Consider the following 18,245-nt stretch of genomic DNA (forward strand, 5'->3'; position numbering starts at 1 on the left):
CGGGAGTATGTAATGAAGGATTTCACACTTATCTTACTGGTCAAGTTTCAACGCAGAACAGGCAAGGGAAGTGCCTTAAAAATGAGTTTGAAGTTACAAAAATTACAGATATGCCATTGGATTCCATTCTGATAAAATGGCCTTTTGTAATTTTATGAAACTTTTAACCTCACTCTTTAACCATTTCCAGTGTGCTTGTATCAGGCTGGAATTTGACTTGTGGGATGGGTATGGGGTCCTCTATTAAATAAATCCACCTATTTCATCCATGTGTGCTATATATAGCAAGAAAGCATGATCTCGTACAGAATCAAACGTCAGTAAAAAGTTGTTACTTTGATATTTTTTGCAAATAATGAATTGAGGAAAGAAACGAGCTTGGTCCCCACACCACACCAGGTTTTTATCAAAACAATGTATGCTTTGTCTTGCATCTCTCAGTGATTTGTGGGTACCTTCTTTTCTCTTTCTGATTTCATAATGTGTTTTCTTGTTGTAGACTGTCGATAATGATCTTGCCCTGAAAATATATATCAAGGCTCGAGCTACCCCAAAAGTTGTTGCAGCTTTTGCGGAACGAAGAGAATTTGACAAGATTCTCATCTACTCGAAGCAGGTAATGGTGCATGCGTTTTTTATATTGAGAATAAATATATTGACATGATGATACCTGTTTTAGACTTTTATTAGTATATTTGAGAATTTTGTTTGTTTATGCCTTCTCTTTCTAGTGCTATACTGGTACTGCTGTTTTCGTTTTTAATTCTTGGTGTTGAACACACACACACCATTCTTTCTGCGTTAATGCAGGTTGGCTACACACCTGATTATCTCTTTCTTCTGCAAACAATTCTGCGAGCAGATCCTCAGGTAAATTCATCATTCTGTGGTTTAAAATCTTGAAGCGATATCTATCATTTTCCCATTATTCCTTTCCTTTCCTTTCTGTCAAAACAGAGTACTTATGATCAAATTATCTTGTGTGATCTAACATTAGAATGGGTATTTGAATTCTGAAGGTTTCTAGTTTGATAAATTCTCTAATTGAGTTTCTGTACTTCCATTGTAGCAACTACATTGGTTTCTTTATCTACATTAGGTAGTTGGTGTGAGTTACAGTTTTTACTCCCTTGAATACTAGCACTTTTTTCATGGATCCCTTTCCTGTTTCACCGCTTTTTCGTATCCCCAAGGCTTATGAGTATCTCTGGTTCTACTAAAATCTATTCTAGTGAGTTGGAAAATTGTCTTTTTGGAAACTGGTTCTGAAAAGTTATGCAGAATTCATTAAACTGTATTCTATAACTTTTGTCTTTACGTGATTATTTTTCTTTGGCACATATTTTGATAAAGTATCACTCAGAAATATTTTTTCATGGCAGGGGGCTGTTAATTTTGCTTTAATGATGTCACAAATGGAGGGAGGTTGTCCTATTGACTACAACACTATAACAGATCTCTTCCTTCAGGTTCATCTACAATATTTTCTGCTTTTTAATCTTCCTTTTATGTTGTTTATTTTCAATCTTGATGAAAAGGTTTCCTATAGGCATCTATCTATTTTAAATAAATTCATATTGTGACAGGTGTGCAAACAACCCCTACTTATTTCTTCCCTAACCATATACAACATTCTTTCTAGATTATTTTAGAATTAAATTTGACACCCGAGTTTCTCCTGGCATTTTTTAACTCCAGAGGAACTTGATCCGTGAGGCAACAGCATTTCTGTTAGATGTTCTAAAGCCAAATTTACCAGAACACGGTTACCTTCAAACCAAGGTTATTATTTCTCTTTTAAGCCAATATTGTAATTTACTCTTTGAATTGAATTTGCCTATTCATATCCATAAGGTTGTCCTTCGTACAGGTTCTGGAGATCAATCTTGTGACATTTCCAAATGTAGCCGATGCCATATTAGCTAATGGGATGTTCAGTCACTATGATCGCCCTCGAATTGCACAACTTTGTGAGAAAGCTGGTCTTTTCGTGCGTGCTCTTCAGGTAAAATGTTTCCTCGGAATCTGTGGAAGGAAGATTTTATGTATTAAAAAGATACGATTTATTCCCTGGATTGAACATTACCTCCTTCATGCAGCACTATACTGAATTGCCGGATATCAAACGTGTCATTGTGAATACGCATGCCATTGAGCCACAGGTCTGTGTGATCTAATCTTACATTTTTTTAACCAGTGTATGGGTGTAACCTGCCACTGAATATATGCTATGCTATGTTGCAGTCCCTTGTGGAGTTCTTTGGGACCCTATCTAAAGAATGGGCGCTGGAGTGCATGAAAGACCTTTTACTTGTGAATCTGAGAGGGAATCTGCAGATAATTGTGCAAGTAATGCTTATTTCTTTTGTTAATTTTGTTGCTAATTTTGTTCTTGGATTGAGGCTCACTGGGAGTTCTGTGCAGACTGCCAAAGAATATTCTGAGCAGTTGGGGGTTGATGCATGTATAAAACTCTTTGAGCAATTTAAGTCTTATGAAGGATTATACTTCTTCTTGGGATCATATTTGAGCTCCAGGTATTTATTGCTAGAGAAAGAAGCACCTCTCCTTAGTTTGTATCGATGTAGGCAATTTTTTTTTTTTTTATCAATCTTATGTTTTCTTGGGATGTATTACAGTGAGGATCCAGACATTCACTTCAAGTACATTGAGGCAGCTGCTAAAACTGGACAAATCAAAGAGGTTGAGCGTGTGACAAGGGAATCGAACTTCTATGACGCTGAGAAGACAAAGAACTTTCTAATGGAAGCTAAACTTCCTGATGCACGACCCCTAATTAATGTCTGTGATCGTTTTGGGTTTGTTCCAGATCTCACCCACTACCTATACTCTAACAACATGCTGAGATATATTGAAGGTTATGTTCAAAAGGTAGGAGTTTCTCAGGCACTTTTTTCTGTTTCCAATGAATATCATAGAAAAATAAAGTCAATTAGGCCTAAGTTCTCTTTTGTTGATAGGTCAACCCAGGTAATGCTCCTCTAGTTGTGGGGCAGCTGCTAGATGATGAGTGCCCTGAAGATTTCATTAAAGGCCTTATTCTATCCGTACGGTCCCTGCTTCCAGTGGAGCCTCTTGTTGAGGAATGTGAGAAGAGGTTTGGTCTCTCCTCCGTAGTCTTTTACCCCCCCCCCCCAACCCTTTCCAACCTGATTTTTTTCTCATATCTGTTCTTGTGGTGCAGGAATCGCCTCCGTTTGCTTTCTCAGTTCTTGGAGCATCTTGTGAGCGAGGGAAGTCAGGATGTACATGTTCACAATGCTTTGGGTAAAATCATCATAGACAGCAACAACAATCCAGAGCATTTCCTCACCACAAATCCATATTATGATTCACGTGTTGTGGGTAAATATTGTGAGAAACGTGATCCCACTCTGGCGGTTGTTGCTTACCGGAGAGGGCAGTGTGATGATGAGCTCATCAATGTCACGAATAAGAACTCATTGTTCAAACTTCAGGCCAGGTTTGTACATTGTCTTCATTATTACGCATCATATGTAAGGCTTCTTTTGGTGCTTGGAGGTTATTTACCATTTCTTTTCTTTCAGATATGTGGTGGAAAGGATGGATGGTGACCTCTGGGAGAAAGTTCTGAGTCCTGATAATGAATATAGGAGGCAGCTAATCGATCAAGTGGTATCGACTGCCTTGCCTGAAAGCAAAAGCCCAGAGCAAGTTTCTGCTGCTGTCAAGGCTTTCATGACTGCTGATCTTCCCCATGAGTTAATTGAGCTTCTTGAGAAGATTGTGCTCCAAAACTCTGCCTTCAGTGGGAACTTTAATCTGCAAAATCTGTTGATCCTCACAGCTATTAAGGCAGATCCTTCAAGAGTAATGGATTACATTAATAGGTTAGACAACTTTGACGGACCTGCTGTAGGGGAGGTGGCTGTGGAAGCACAACTGTATGAGGAAGCATTCGCTATCTTCAAGAAGTTCAACTTGAATGTACAGGCCGTGAATGTCCTATTGGATAACATTCAAAGCATTGAGCGAGCTGTGGAGTTTGCATTCCGGGTTGAAGAGGATGCTGTTTGGAGCCAGGTTGCGAAGGCCCAACTCAGGGAGGGTCTAGTGAGCGAGGCAATTGAGTCATTTATCCGTGCTGACGATGCCACTGAGTTCTTAGATGTCATTCGAGCTTCAGAGAATGCTGATGTGTACAGTGACTTGGTGAGGTACCTTCTGATGGTTAGGCAGAAGACGAAGGAACCCAAGGTGGACAGCGAGCTTATTTATGCATATGCTAAAATTGATAGGCTGGGTGACATTGAGGAATTCATTCTCATGCCAAATGTTGCTAATCTCCAAAGTGTTGGTGACCGTTTGTATGATGAAGCCCTGTATGAGGCTGCAAAGATCATATTTGCTTTCATTTCTAACTGGGCCAAGCTGGCTTGCACACTTGTGAAGCTAAGACAGTTCCAAGGTGCAGTAGATGCAGCTCGAAAAGCAAACAGCTCCAAGACATGGAAGGAAGTTTGTTTTGCTTGTGTTGATGCTGAGGAGTTCCGTTTGGCTCAGATATGTGGGCTCAACATCATTATACAGGTGAGGTGGTCTCTTTTATGCATAACTTATGTTTTTTGGCTTCTGCATATGTGTATTATTATGGTTGTACCTCAACTTGGTTTGTGTTCCTTAGAGCATGTGGGTGATTTGTCATTTATCTGATGTTGGCAACCTTTAGGTTTCCACATGTTGCAGGGTCCTGTACTTATTATTCTTTGTCTAACAAAATTGTTCTCTTTCTCAGCATCTGTATTATTCTCTTTCTGAATACATGTTAACATTTTAATTTGTCGTTGCGACTATTCTAGGTGGATGATTTGGAAGAAGTTAGTGATTATTACCAGAATAGAGGATGCTTCAACGAGTTGATTAATCTTATGGAGAGTGGTCTAGGATTGGAACGTGCACATATGGGTATCTTTACTGAGTTAGGAGTTCTATATGCTAGATACCGTCCAGAGAAGCTTATGGAACACATCAAACTGTTCTCGACTCGTCTCAACATTCCAAAGCTTATACGGGCTTGTGATGAGCAGCAGCACTGGAAGGAACTCACCTATCTGTATATCCAATATGATGAGTTTGATAATGCTGCAACTACAATCATGAACCATTCGCCTGAAGCATGGGATCACATGCAATTTAAAGATGTTTCAGTCAAAGTTGCAAATGTGGAGCTCTACTATAAAGCTGTACATTTCTACTTGCAGGAGCATCCTGATCTTATCAATGATCTTCTCAATGTACTTGCACTTCGTGTGGATCATACACGTGTAGTCGACATAATGCGAAAGGTATTTTCATATTATTTTGATGATTATGATATTGTATGTTAGTTTTTCCTCACCCAACTAGGGTTCATTAATATAAATATTACAGTTTTGGAAGCATTTATTCGGAATCAATTCTTATTTATGTATTTCTTCTTTGTGGATTCCAGGCAGGCTATCTTCACCTTATCAAGCCATATATGGTTGCAGTTCAAAGCAACAATGTTTCTGCTGTGAACGAGGCTCTAAATGAGATATACGTTCAAGAGGAAGATTATGATAGGCTACGAGAATCAATTGATATGCATGACAACTTTGACCAGATAGGCCTTGCACAAAAGGTAGCTCACTTTTTACTTTCCTATTGGCCATCCCTCATACTGCAGTGTGTATGCTTACTAGTGCCCATGAAATATGTGTTAACAGGTTGAGAAACATGAGCTTCTGGAGATGAGGCGCATTGCTGCTTATATTTATAAGAAAGCTGGTAGATGGAAGCAGTCAATTGCATTGTCCAAGAAGGACAATCTTTACAAAGATGCCATGGAAACATGTTCACAATCTGGTGACCGTGAACTTTCGGAGGAACTGCTGGTTTATTTCATTGAGCAGGTATGGGGTTCAATAATATATCTAAAGGATGATTGTATTTGTATACTATTCTTAGCGATTAAATGTGTAGAACACCTTGGACACCTTGGTCGCCTAGGTGGACGCCTTGTATCCAGGTCCTGATGCAGATTCATCACCAAATAGGGCTTATTTCTTTAGAAATAGGCCTTGGGTTGGGTTATATCATGTTGGGCCTTTGTTCCCAAGGGTTTTCTATGTATTAGGCCACTTTAGTGGGTCTAAAATAGGGGTATATAGGTTGCATACGGGATTAGCCCAATACTTAGTTTTTATTTTGTGTTTTTAATTGAACCGGTTTAAATTGGTTGCATCCAATTGGTTCAATTGGTTTAATTTAAGTGAAGTGATCCTATTGGCTAAGAGGTTCTTATATCCTATTGGCTACTAGGGAATCTTCTTTATTTTAAGTAGTTTAAGTTGTTTTAAGTCATTAGGACTCTATTTTGAGTCTATTTGAGTTTCCTAGTCGGTTTAAGTTGCCTAATAGGTTAGGGATAAGGTTAGGCCATTCCTTTTTAGTGTCTAAGTCTATTTTTGAGTCTTCTATATAAGTTTGTAAGGGAAGCCGGTATTGAACACGAATTTGATTAATGAAAAAGCTTTTATTTGCTGCCATAGCTGTTGCTCTACTCTGTTGAGTGAACCTTGTGAGTAATATCAAGGCTACCTTGTGGGTAATATCAAGGTGAAGGGATTGGAGTCCACTCCTTGCATCTTGTAGATCGGGAGGTCCTTCTTCTAGTTCTTCAAAGCTGCTACCATTGAAGATTTAATCTTTCAAGTAAGTAGTTTATTAATTCAGCATTTAACCTTCTTCTTCTAATCCTCTAACCTAAGCTCCATCTACTCCTATTATCATCCCTTCCATTAATCCATAGATCCATTAGAACCCTAAAACCCTAAATTCAATTCTGCCCTAAATTGCAGAATTTTGTAACTCATCCAAACCCTAACTTCTTTATACCAAAATAAGCCCCTAGACCTGCCCATTAATACCCTATAAACCTCTTTCCTAAAATCTACCCCTAAACCCTAAATCTTACAAACAGTCCATTTTCATAAGGCATCCTACCCAAAACCCTAGAATTCCAACCTCAACCAAATTTGATCCAACTTATACCATTAGACTCATAAAATTCTGCACATCATTACCAAATAAAACCCCAAGTCGAAACCCTAACCATAACCCTAATTCTGCCCTAATTAGCCTAAGCTGTCCCAATCGGCCAGCCTTGTTAATAGATCCTATTACCCTGGTTCCTAGTGGGATTACTCCTACCTAGGACTACATTAGATCCCCTCCAACACCTTGGGTCGCTTAGACGCCATGACAACTATGATTGAAACTGCTCAAATTGTCACCTTTTGTAGATGAAATTGTAGGACATGAAAGCTTTTTCTTGGAAGTATAGCAGATAGTTAGAACAGTAATTTCCCCCCTGTTTTTCTTTGTTTAAGTGAGGCATTGGCAATTACTGAGTTCACACTCAGATATTTTTCTTATTTTTTTAAGTATTTAGGCTCTAATTTAATCTTTCTGTTCTATTTAGCAATTTATAAGATTTTCCATCTGTGCTAATGTTTTGGTCGTGAGTTTTTATGGTTTAGATAACCTATCTTCCCTAGCAACTTGCTGTGGTATTTAATCTTCTTAGATCTGATTCATACCAACTAGTTTTGTTTTTCTTTTCTCTTTTTTCTTGGATCCCAGCATTAACTCATCAGGTTGCGGGTTTGAAACATGAAAACAGCCTCTCCGCAAAGCGGGGGTAAGGCTGCGTACATTTGCCCCTCCCAGACCCTGCAGTAGTAGGAGCCTCGTGCAATGGGATGCTCTTTTTTATTTATTATTTCTTTGCTGTCAAATGTAATTTAGTTTATTATGTTTCTTCTTGTTTCTATTTTGTGGGAGGTTTTTCTTCCTCATCTCCTTCAGATTATATCAGTTGCAATCTTGCCCAGTGCCAACCTAGAAGTGATTGTGTAATGGTGCCTAAGGTAAATGTGTCAAAGCAATCAATTAAGGACCACTTATAATTTTTTTTTTGTAAGAGATTCTTAAGGTTGTTTCTCTAGAGACCATAAATGATGCACATGATCAATGCATTAGAGCAGTCAGTGGAAGCATTCTTTTTGAAAAGAGTAAAAAAAGGTGGGGGTGTTTTAATGGTATTCCTTCAGGAAACAGTGGCATAACAAATGTGCGTTGGTGCTTTAGCTTTACAGTCATTCTCTTTCAGATATATTCACTCACTTAATGAGTCTTCTTGCGTATCTTAGCATCTTACAGATTCTGGTTATTATGATAATTTAATCTATTAAGAAAATATTAGTCCAGGTAAGGAGTAACCAGTGGAGTTGAATTTGAACAGAAGTAATTCTGTAGATCAATTATGGGATGAGGAGCTAATGTAAATTTTATAATTTAAATGGGTTTTAATGGTGGAATATCTTGCATCAGTTGATGAGTAGAATATCTCAGAACAGTTCCAGGAGGAATACAAGAAAATGGACAAGGGTAAAATTTAGTGGAGAAGTTGGCTCCACCATATCATGCTTAGGATGCTAGAATCAACATTATTTAGAAAATCTCTTATGCGTGGCATTTACATAATTTGCAGATATGGTAAGTGGAGGTATTTTTAATCAGTATAAATATGTAAACTTCGATAAATTTTCGACATAATTATAGTTTTTTTCATTAGACTCTGTGCTTGGCTGCTGCCTAAAATGCGGGGATGCAAGTTGGGCAGGCTTCAGTTGGGGAAATTGATAAATTTGGACAAAATTAAGCCCAAGCCTGGTCTGGCTTAATTTGATTTGAAGTTGCACCTGAATTTTGCCCAAGTTGTACCTCCTACTAAAATACGTGCATATGTAATGCTCTTGGTCAAACCTGGTGAATGGGGAAGTTGATTTTGTCTTCGATGTAAATGCAGGGAAAGAAGGAATGCTTTGCTTCGTGCCTCTTCGTTTGTTATGAAGTAATCCGACCTGATGTTGCACTTGAACTTGCATGGATGAACAATATGATTGATTTTGCCTTCCCATATCTCTTGCAGGTGATCTTATTTCTGCCTTTACTTGCTTTTGCATTACCTTAAATATTCTACACTATTTTCTCTCACCCTTGCACTGGTTCTTTCAGTTTATTCGTGAATACACAACCAAAGTCGATGAGCTTGTAAAGGACAAAATTGAAGCTCTTAATGAAGTGAAAGCTAAAGAGAAGGAGGAGAAGGAAATGGTTAATCAGCAGGTATTGCTAAGAGAACCACTTATATTACTTTCTTCTCCACGCCCTGCAAGAGGGGTGAAAGATTCTGCGGGTCTGGCTTATTTTAGGCTAGAAACTGTTGTGATTGGATAGTTTTATTTGGTCCGCTTCTTTCTGGTATCCTGCGCCAAAGTATCCATTAGCCACCTAGTTTCTTGTAAAGTTCTTCCTAGAAGATGGCCAAGGTAGTGAAATAACTGGCATTTGAGTTCCTATTCTTCCAGAAAGGGAGGGGATGCTAGTTCATTACAATCAGTGGTGGTTACATGTTAATAGACTGTAGATTCAGTGAAAGTGAAGTTTTGATTTAATGTGTATTTCTTGTTGCAGAATATGTATGCTCAGTTGCTGCCTCTTGCTTTGCCTGCACCACCGATGCCGGGTATGGGAGGTGGGATGGGCGGAGGCTTTGCACCGCCGCCACCAATGGGAGGGATGGGTATGCCTCCAATGCCACCTTTTGGGATGCCTGGGATGCCTCCAATGGGCTCGTACTGATTTTACTGGGCTTAAATGTAATTAGTAACAAGAGTACTAGTAGCAGCAGGGAGAAAGGGGAAGCAAGCGATATCTAGGAACTCCAGTTTGCAGAAGATGGATGGATTTTTTTGATAGGAGGTTGGGGGGGGGGTGGCGGATGTAAAAGAATTTAGTCCCGAATAAGCTTTTTTTCTTTATTAATGTTAATTATGTCTGTGGGGGTGTGGTTGTATTTCATAATATTCTTTTGGTAGCACGGGCAATTTATTTTTTCCTTTTTGGCTGCCGTTGAGGCTGAGATTAGCATTTTGTGTTTTGGACTGATTTACGTGGCCCTGGTGAAGTTGCCAATTGTTTCTGTTGAAGTTCATGTAAGCTGGTCATCTCTCTTTTGTGGTGATTGTGGCGGGGTTGCCGTGTGTATAGGTTCTTTAGACTCTTTGTAGGCGCTACTGTTAACTCTCTTTAAGTTTTTTCACATGTGTATCTGATTGCTTCCCTTTGTTTTGGGGTTTAACTTCCGAAATATTGGAGCCTTATTCCATCTCTTCCCCCCCCCCCCTCTCCTTTCCTCTAACATGCTCCTACCTGAATTCGTTTTTATTGTTTAGAGCATGCAGCAATATCATCAAATATTGGAGATTGTGTTTTCATGTATTTCTAGTGGTTCTTATCAGTTATCTCATGATTGTATTGGCTTGGCACGGTAGCTGCAACTAGCATTGGTTTGGGGTCAGAGCTTGATCTAGGTATCAATCTTGTAGGTGCCTGAAGTGTTACTTGGGAGTTGTGACCAGTCCAACCCCCAGGAGAAGGGTGGCCTTTTGGCTTGCTTGTCATGACAGATACGAGGATAAGGTCCTTTTGATTCGGGGGAGGGGGAGGGGGGGGGGGGGGGGCATCAATGGACTTGCTAGTCTATATGGTGAGGGTGAGCTACAATCTCTATCCGTGGATTCATGAGGATTAGATTGGCATCATCTTTTTGGCTCTTCTAAGTTGAGGTTTAACTAATCCATCTAATGAACATCTGGGAATGTAACGTTGATTTTTAGAATCTATCAAAAGGAGAACTTTTCGATGTGGGGTTTCACATGATTGATTTTTGGAATTTATTAAAGCTAAACCTCGCCAATTTGAGGTGGGGTTCTGTTTTACGGTGTTTGGCCTAATAACTTGAACAACTTAACATAGAAAAGAGAGAAAATTGGGGTGTTGTGTTTTGTTGTTGAACGTAAATATTGTATCTCATTTCAAAAGTGTATTGCGCTTCAAAGGTTCATGTTTTTGCGCAAAGGCATAATAGAACAGAATGCTCCCTTGTATTTCTGAGTTTAAGAGATTGGGATTTAAATTTTGCTCATTCTACTACCTAAGCGGCAACCCGTGACTCTGTCGAAATTCTTTCATATTAGTACAATCGCCAGGAGGCAGCAAAACAGAATTTTGAGGTTAAAATGCCACTCAGGCAATTGGTGTAAATCAGAGGACGAGATTTATGAAGAAATCTTCAGTGAAGGATCTATTCAGTTCTTAAGGCATTGATGAAGAAGCCCTGGTTGAAGTCCTCCAGAGTGTTCAACCGGGCGTTTCCAATCAAGAGAATGAAGGCCTCTGTGCCTTGCCGAATATGGAAGAAGTCAATGCTGCCTTGTTCGTAATGGGCCCCCTAAAATCCCCAGGTGTGGACGGTTCTCCTCCGCTATGCTTCCAAACTTTTTGGGAAATAATATCTTTGGACCTCTATTATTTTGTTTCGACTTTCTTCTCTACAGGTACTCTTCCTTAGGGTTGCAATGATACGTTTATATGCCTTATACCAATGAAAGGACACCCAGAAGCGGTGGAAGACTTTCGCCCTATCAGCCTCTATTGGGTGGCCATTAAAGCCATCACAAAGATTATAGCTACCTAGTTGAAGCCTTTCCTCCCTGAGACCTAGTTGGCCTTCATCCCGGGACGCCTTATATCTGACAACATTTATATAGCTCATGAGGCCTTTCACTATATCAAAAAGAGGAAGAAGGGGAAGAAATTCTTCGTTGTTGCTAAACAAGACATGAAGCGGGCGTATGATAGACTAGAGTGGCCATTCATCAACCGGCTTCTTCTTCAAATGGGCTTCTGCTATAAGTTTGTGAGTCTGATTATGACATGCATTACATCTGTGAAGTACTCTATTCTCATCAATGGAACTGAGCGATGTGTGATTACCCCGGGGAGAGGAATCAGGCAAGGAGATCGTCTGTCCCCTGCGCTTTTCATCCTGTGTTCTCATGGTCTTAGCAGCATCATACACAAAGCAGAATCGATGGGTAGTATCAGGGGGGTTAAAATAAGAAATAGATCCTCACTTCTATCCCATTTATTATTTGCCGATGATTGTGCTTTGTTCTCTGAGGTGAAACTCCAGGCTATGTACAACTTAGAAGAGTATATGGACACCTTTTGTCGAGCCAGCGGCTAGGCTATTAATACCACAAAAGCTAGCCTCTGCTTCAACCCAAACACCCCTCCCCCGTGAAGAGATGCTTCTCAAGGATCTTTAAGATCTCATACGACGATGGCTCCTCCAAGTACCTTGGCTTATTGATTGATTTCGGAGTTTCAAAAGTGGATCTCTTTCATAGTATAAAGGATAAGATATCCAAGAGATTACATAGCTGGTTGCCACAATTCTTCTCTAATTCTGGCCGAGAGGTTGGTTATTCTGAAGGCAATGGCTCTTCCATCTTTGAATTTTGCAGCCTCCTGTTTTTGAATCCCTAGATCTATCAATGAAAAAATAAAATCAGCAGCGACTCGGTTTTTATGGGGAGAGAAGGAAGGGAAAATAAAAATTCATTAGCTCTCTTGGAACTGCCTCTCTCAATCAAAGGACAAGGGAGACATTGGTCTTAGAGACCTAACCTTACATAACAAAACACTTTTATCCAAGGTGGCCTGGAGATTGTTCTCTGAACCAAACTCAGCATGGGCGATGTTTATGAAGTCTATTTACTTTCCAAATATTCATTGTTTGGAGGCAAGGATAGGGACTAATCCATCTTGGGCTTGGAGGAGTATCATACAAGGAAGGGAGGTCCTTATTGTTAGGCTGATACGGATAATCAGAGATGGCTCAAAGGTGAATGTTTGGAAGGACAATTGGGTCCCCAACCTTCCAAGATTTAAAATGCAATCGTGTAAAGAGGAGGATTGCCCTATCACTGTTGTGGCGGATCTTATTGATTAGGAAACAAGGAGCTGGAATAAGCAGATCATAGTTAAATTGTTCAATGTGGAGGAGAGGAAAGCAATTGCTTGCATAAGACTTAGTCTCTTCCCTCAGGAGGACTATCTAGCTTGGGGAGCTTCTTAGGATGGCAGATTTTCAGTTAAATCATAATACCATCTCCAATGCAACATTGCTGCCCATATTTCTAGTTCTAGGCCCTCCACTTCTCGAAAAAGCAAAGGGAGTGGACTCCCACAGCAGTTTGGAAGGAAGTCTGGAAATGCCATTCTCTTTTAAAAATCCAATCCTTTTTGTGGAGAGTGTATTCAGGTAGTCTCGCTTTAGGGGAAGGCCTCAACCAACATAGAGTCCCTATTGATCCATAATATCTTCGTTGTGGAGAAGCGATTGAATCTATTGACCACATTCTGCTTCACTGTCAATTTGCAAATGCGGTATGGTTTATTAGTCCAATATCATTCTGAGTTCCACTGTGGCCGGACCTAACGGTCTCTAAATGGATTGAGGATTGGAAAGATTTCAATTCGTTGGGAAGACAACGCAACAGAGAGAGTAAGAGTTTATGCTCCTTTATAGCATGGAGTCTTTGGAAAACCAGAAACGACCTGACCTTTGCCAAAAAGAAATGAGCTCCTGCTGAAGTTATTGTTGAAGTCTCCCAAACTCATAAAAAATTATGGAATTCCCTATCAGTGAAGCAAAGTAATTCCCAAATCTCATCTCACAGTCCTACAAGGACCCATCAGTGGACTGCTCCTCAACACCCCTATGTCAAGGTTAACGTGGATGCATCCTGGATGAAAATCCAGAATCAATTCGGACTTGGTTTAATCATCAGAACCATAGAGGAACTCCTCTATTGGTTAAATCGGAGAAAGCCCAATTCTAGTCCATGTCAGAAGGAGAGGCCTTGGCAGTGCGTGCAAGTATGTTTAAGGTCATTGCAAACTGCCATGACTATATAGTCATTGAATCAGATTGTTAAGATCTTGTGAGGATCATCACCACATCAGCTTTGGTCCCCCCTAGACATTCAACCTATTATATCAGACATTTTATACCTCTCTTCTTACTTTCTGGATTGTAAATTCTTTCATGTTTCTAGGGAATCCAACAATGTAGCGGATTCCTTAGCCCGGAGGGCCTTCTCAATTACAGGATCGACAGTTTGGCCAAATTCCACTTTGTGGTTGGCGGAGAACTACTCTTCGAATACCACGTGTACTCCTCCCAGTATGACTTTTTCCTAAAGATCCAAAAAAAAAAAAAAAAGTGACTTTTAAACCTCAACGATTATTCTTGAATTATTTGGACAAATCTGAATTATTTGAATAGATGTGCTTGTAATGCTGAGGGACCCTACTCATAGATACTTTAACGTGAGGGATCTGAATGTAATTTAATCATAAATAAGGATTCTTTATATTGTTGACTCAACGATTCACTGGGCTAGACCGGTTGGTCACCAAACGAGTTGAGTTTCCAAGTTTAAAAATAACGTGAAATGGGGACTTTTTTTGGGGGGGGGGGGTTAAATTACATTTTTGGTAACATATTTTTAAGAAAATGATACTAGGGATACCTCATGTTTCAAATGTGACAGTCGGGGTACCTCGTGAACTATTTTTGTTCACAAAGCCAACATATTTTCAATTTTACCCCCTCAAATTCATCCTCTACCTCCATCTCCTCCTCACCTCTCCACCCCACCCATTTTTGCAACTAGTGCCCCACTCCCACCATTCTTTGCAACCACCCTCCACAACCCCCGCCTCACATCTGCTCCGTCTAACCCCACTCTACACAACCTGCCCCACCACCACCCCACCCCCACCTCCACTAATCTCCCCCTACCCCGCCTGCCCCTCCCATCCCTTTCAAAATCCCTACCCCACCGTCCCCCACCCTGTTCCGCAACACCATGCCACCCATCCTTTGTTTTTCCTCCCCTCTACTCTTGTATTCACCCTCCAACAGCCCATTGTCGCCCAACACATACAAGTATTATGCATGCGGTTTTCTCTTTTATTTTCCCAACAAATCCTATTTAACCAAGGTCTAATGCCTTATGATCAAAGATTGGATGTCGATCTTGAGACCAGTCCAATCTGATCCTAGCAGATATTTTACAGAATACCAGTTTACAATAGTTGTCTGGCCAGGATCTAACGGGTAGATAAATGTTGTTTGATCAATAGACTTGGTCCGATACCAAGATTGAAAACCATTTGTTTCGCACTAATCTACTTAGAAGTTCTTTGCAGGAAAGAAAAGAAGATTTAAGGCTTGTAGCATAGAATCAACAATTGAACAATTCAATTTAATATGGGATATAAATACGGAGATAACCTCTCAAATAAACATAAAAGGGCGTACCCAATGGATGAGGCTCCCGTCACTATGTGGTATGGGATAAGGCTTGAAGCAGAGAATCAATTTTACTTCAATAAAAAAACAAGCAGAGAATCAATAATTGAATAATTCAATTTAATATGGAGCATAAATACAGAGATAATCCTTCAAATAGACATAAAAAGGCGTACCCAGTACACGAGACACGCCACTACAGGGTCTAGGGAGGCTCATAATGTACGTGGTCAATGTATGCAGCCTTACCTCCACTTTGCCAAGAAGATATTTCCCAACTTGAACCTGCGACCACTCGGTGGTAATGGCGCATCCATAAGGTCCGTAATGTAGCAAACATATGAAAATTATTTTATTGGTTTTTAGGGGTAGGGGTTGTCTGATGCGGGTTAGTTGTTTTTTTCTCTTTTATTTTTTGGGGAGAGGGTTGGGTACACCGCTAGCTTTTCTTTGAGCTAGCAGTTGTGCCCATGGAGTGGGTGGGATGGAGAGGGCAGAGGGTCATTTCCATTGGGGGTGGAAGAGATACAAGCATGGTGGAGCGTGGCTCCTATGCACGCACAGGGCCAGTGGGTGAGTAAGTGTGGAAGGTTGGAAGCATCAATAAGGTAGACATTTCCACCTTTCATGGGGATAGGACGGTCATTTTTTCCCTTATGTGTCTGGCAATGCGCATGTTCCCCCACAGAGTTCTTTTTTTCCTTTTTTTTTTAGGATAAAGATGTTTGTAACCAACCCGATAACCAGACTTATTTATCCACCCCCACACTACTTATCAATTACTTTTTTTTTTGGTTAAGAACAATTTTATTGCGAGGAACAGGATACACTCCTTGTATCTGAAGCAATATCTCCAGATAACAAGGGATCGGAATTGGGCCAAACCATCCTTCCCGAAACGGATAGGGCCCTCCTAGCAAGGCAATCTACTACGGAATTAGCAGTCCTTGGAATATAAGAGAAATTACAATCATCAAGGTACGAAGAAATATGTCTAATATCTTCCACGATCGGCAAGATTTTTAGATCAGGAGCCTTCGAAGGATACATGAGGCAGGAGATAATACCGAGATTATCACTCTCGACCGTAATAGAGAGAGTCCCCTCTGATATGGCTTCCAAAAGGCCCTCTCGAATCGCCAATGCCTCCCCAATCAAAATGTCATTGGAGGTAACCGGATTAGAGATGGCGATAAAACTCTTGTCAAGGTGATCCCGAACCAGAAAACCAACACCACTACTCTTTGAACCAGGGTCAAAAGATGCATCGCAATTCAGTTTATAAGCACCTGGGAGAGAGGGAAACCAAGCAGCATGCGTTGTCACTCGTTCAGCATGCGTTGTCCTCATATTCTTCTCCTTCTTCCCCTCTCTCCTCTTCTTTTTCATCTCCAACTCCCACTCCCCATCCCTAGCCCATCTCGCTCACTCCATTGAACTCAGCACCAGTCAGCAAGCATCCCTACGGTCTTGTCACTGGGACGATGGCCCAATTTCCCCCTCTCCCGCGCATCTTAATGCTATGAGAACAACACCTCCAAGCCCCAATCAAATCGTTCAAAGCCCAAAGATGAGAAGCAACCAGAGATGAGGTTGCAGAGGGGTATTAACAAACCTGGGTTAACCTTTGTTTGAAGTCAGACTGTAATAATGCAAAAACCATCGGAATTTGATGACAACTGTTGACCAGCGAAGCACTTAAGTTCTTAATCTTTAGACGCTTAAGAAATTTCCCCCTTTGTCAAAGAATTTGACTATTGTAACTTAAAAGTTATTGTATATGAATTTAATTCTGAGCTTATACAGTGTAATCGTCGGGATTTGTAAACTCTTTGTATTTGTTTTTTTTACTGTGAAGAGTACCAAATCTCGGTTTTTTAGTTCGTTGCAAAAACCAATGCAAGAGAGGTGGACGGTTAGAAAAGTCATGGATAGAGCCCAAAGCACAATAGGTGAACAAATACACATGCAAATAAAAAATAGATATTTTAATAGGGATCGGTTAGGGAACTATTTTTAGTATGAAATATGAAGCCAATAGTCTGTTTCTATCCATGAATTCTTTTCCAGTTCAATGAAATTAACCATATTTGGTTTTGCGATTCAAGAGTTTGTGATGACAGAGCAAAGGTTGAGGTCTGATAGACTGTGTAGGTGTGGATTCGCTTGAGATATCGCATGGTGGTGTAGCTCTCGACCATGGAAATTAGAGCAGTTGTTAGATAGGGAAAAATCTCTCCAAACTCTGGGGCTAATCAACGTTGAATCGATGAGAGTTCCATTCATTTCTTATTAGTCGGAGAGGACCATCACCAGAGAACTAGGAGGAAGAGAAGATGTCTAAGGAGAGAATAGAAAGGAGGAAGTTAGACTATGTCGAAATTACATCATTAGACAATCTATTTTAGTGCCACCTCATTATAAAGAGGGCAAAGAAGTCCGGTTACAAATTCTGTTTGTAACCCATAGACACACACCCATATAAGGGAAAATTAAAATTTTTTTTTTCTACACTTGAGAACCTACAACCCCTCAACACGAAAAAGAAGGAAAATACACATTAAAGAGATCAACTAAGCGATCACAAAATCATTCTCATCTAATCTGTAAACTCCTAATTGAATCCACCTCCTAATGTAGCACCATGGGCAGGTGAAGAAGATGGAAAGACGCCTTAGATGAGTAGTAAGTAGTTGCCAGAGACAACAAGCTACCGTCCTTTGAATGGGAAAATATACCTTGTCATTGAGAGAACACGCCATGAATTAGAGCCTTGGAGGACAAAATGACCGTCCTGCCCCCTATGAAAGGGGAAAATCCCTCCCCCAAAATGCTTTTACGCATGCTCTCTTTGATCCCCGCATGCAGAGGAGCCAAACTCCCATAGAGAATGCTCCCCCAATTCCTCTGGGGAGAAAAGTTCTCTGTGGAGGAGTGTACTGCTCAC

General features: G+C 40.3%; 2 protein-coding genes across 2 annotated transcripts in view; one reads left to right on the top strand and one right to left on the bottom strand.

Moving 5' to 3' along the window:
• Positions 1-10,078, top strand: part of LOC122671982 (clathrin heavy chain 1-like) — a 28,327-nt gene extending 18,249 nt beyond the window's left edge. Inside the window, exons 13-30 of the mRNA XM_043869482.1 lie at positions 500-616; positions 811-870; positions 1,383-1,469; positions 1,699-1,782; positions 1,871-2,005; positions 2,100-2,162; positions 2,245-2,349; positions 2,425-2,537; positions 2,640-2,892; positions 2,982-3,118; positions 3,206-3,484; positions 3,570-4,572; positions 4,842-5,327; positions 5,474-5,644; positions 5,730-5,915; positions 8,876-8,998; positions 9,085-9,195; positions 9,544-10,078. Of these exons, the coding sequence (XP_043725417.1) occupies positions 500-616; positions 811-870; positions 1,383-1,469; positions 1,699-1,782; positions 1,871-2,005; positions 2,100-2,162; positions 2,245-2,349; positions 2,425-2,537; positions 2,640-2,892; positions 2,982-3,118; positions 3,206-3,484; positions 3,570-4,572; positions 4,842-5,327; positions 5,474-5,644; positions 5,730-5,915; positions 8,876-8,998; positions 9,085-9,195; positions 9,544-9,711 (3,681 nt within the window). The 3' untranslated portion in view covers positions 9,712-10,078. The remainder of the gene's footprint in view (positions 1-499; positions 617-810; positions 871-1,382; positions 1,470-1,698; positions 1,783-1,870; positions 2,006-2,099; positions 2,163-2,244; positions 2,350-2,424; positions 2,538-2,639; positions 2,893-2,981; positions 3,119-3,205; positions 3,485-3,569; positions 4,573-4,841; positions 5,328-5,473; positions 5,645-5,729; positions 5,916-8,875; positions 8,999-9,084; positions 9,196-9,543) is intronic.
• A 6,027-nt stretch (positions 10,079-16,105) lies between these two features.
• Positions 16,106-16,687, bottom strand: LOC122672410. The gene has a single exon (XM_043869890.1). The coding sequence runs from the start codon at positions 16,685-16,687 to the stop codon at positions 16,106-16,108; it is 582 nt and encodes a 193-aa protein (XP_043725825.1).
• Positions 16,688-18,245: the final 1,558 nt, after the last annotated feature.

Source organism: Telopea speciosissima, chromosome 8 (assembly GCF_018873765.1).
Source record: "Telopea speciosissima isolate NSW1024214 ecotype Mountain lineage chromosome 8, Tspe_v1, whole genome shotgun sequence".
NCBI classification, from domain to species: Eukaryota; Viridiplantae; Streptophyta; class Magnoliopsida; order Proteales; family Proteaceae; genus Telopea; species Telopea speciosissima.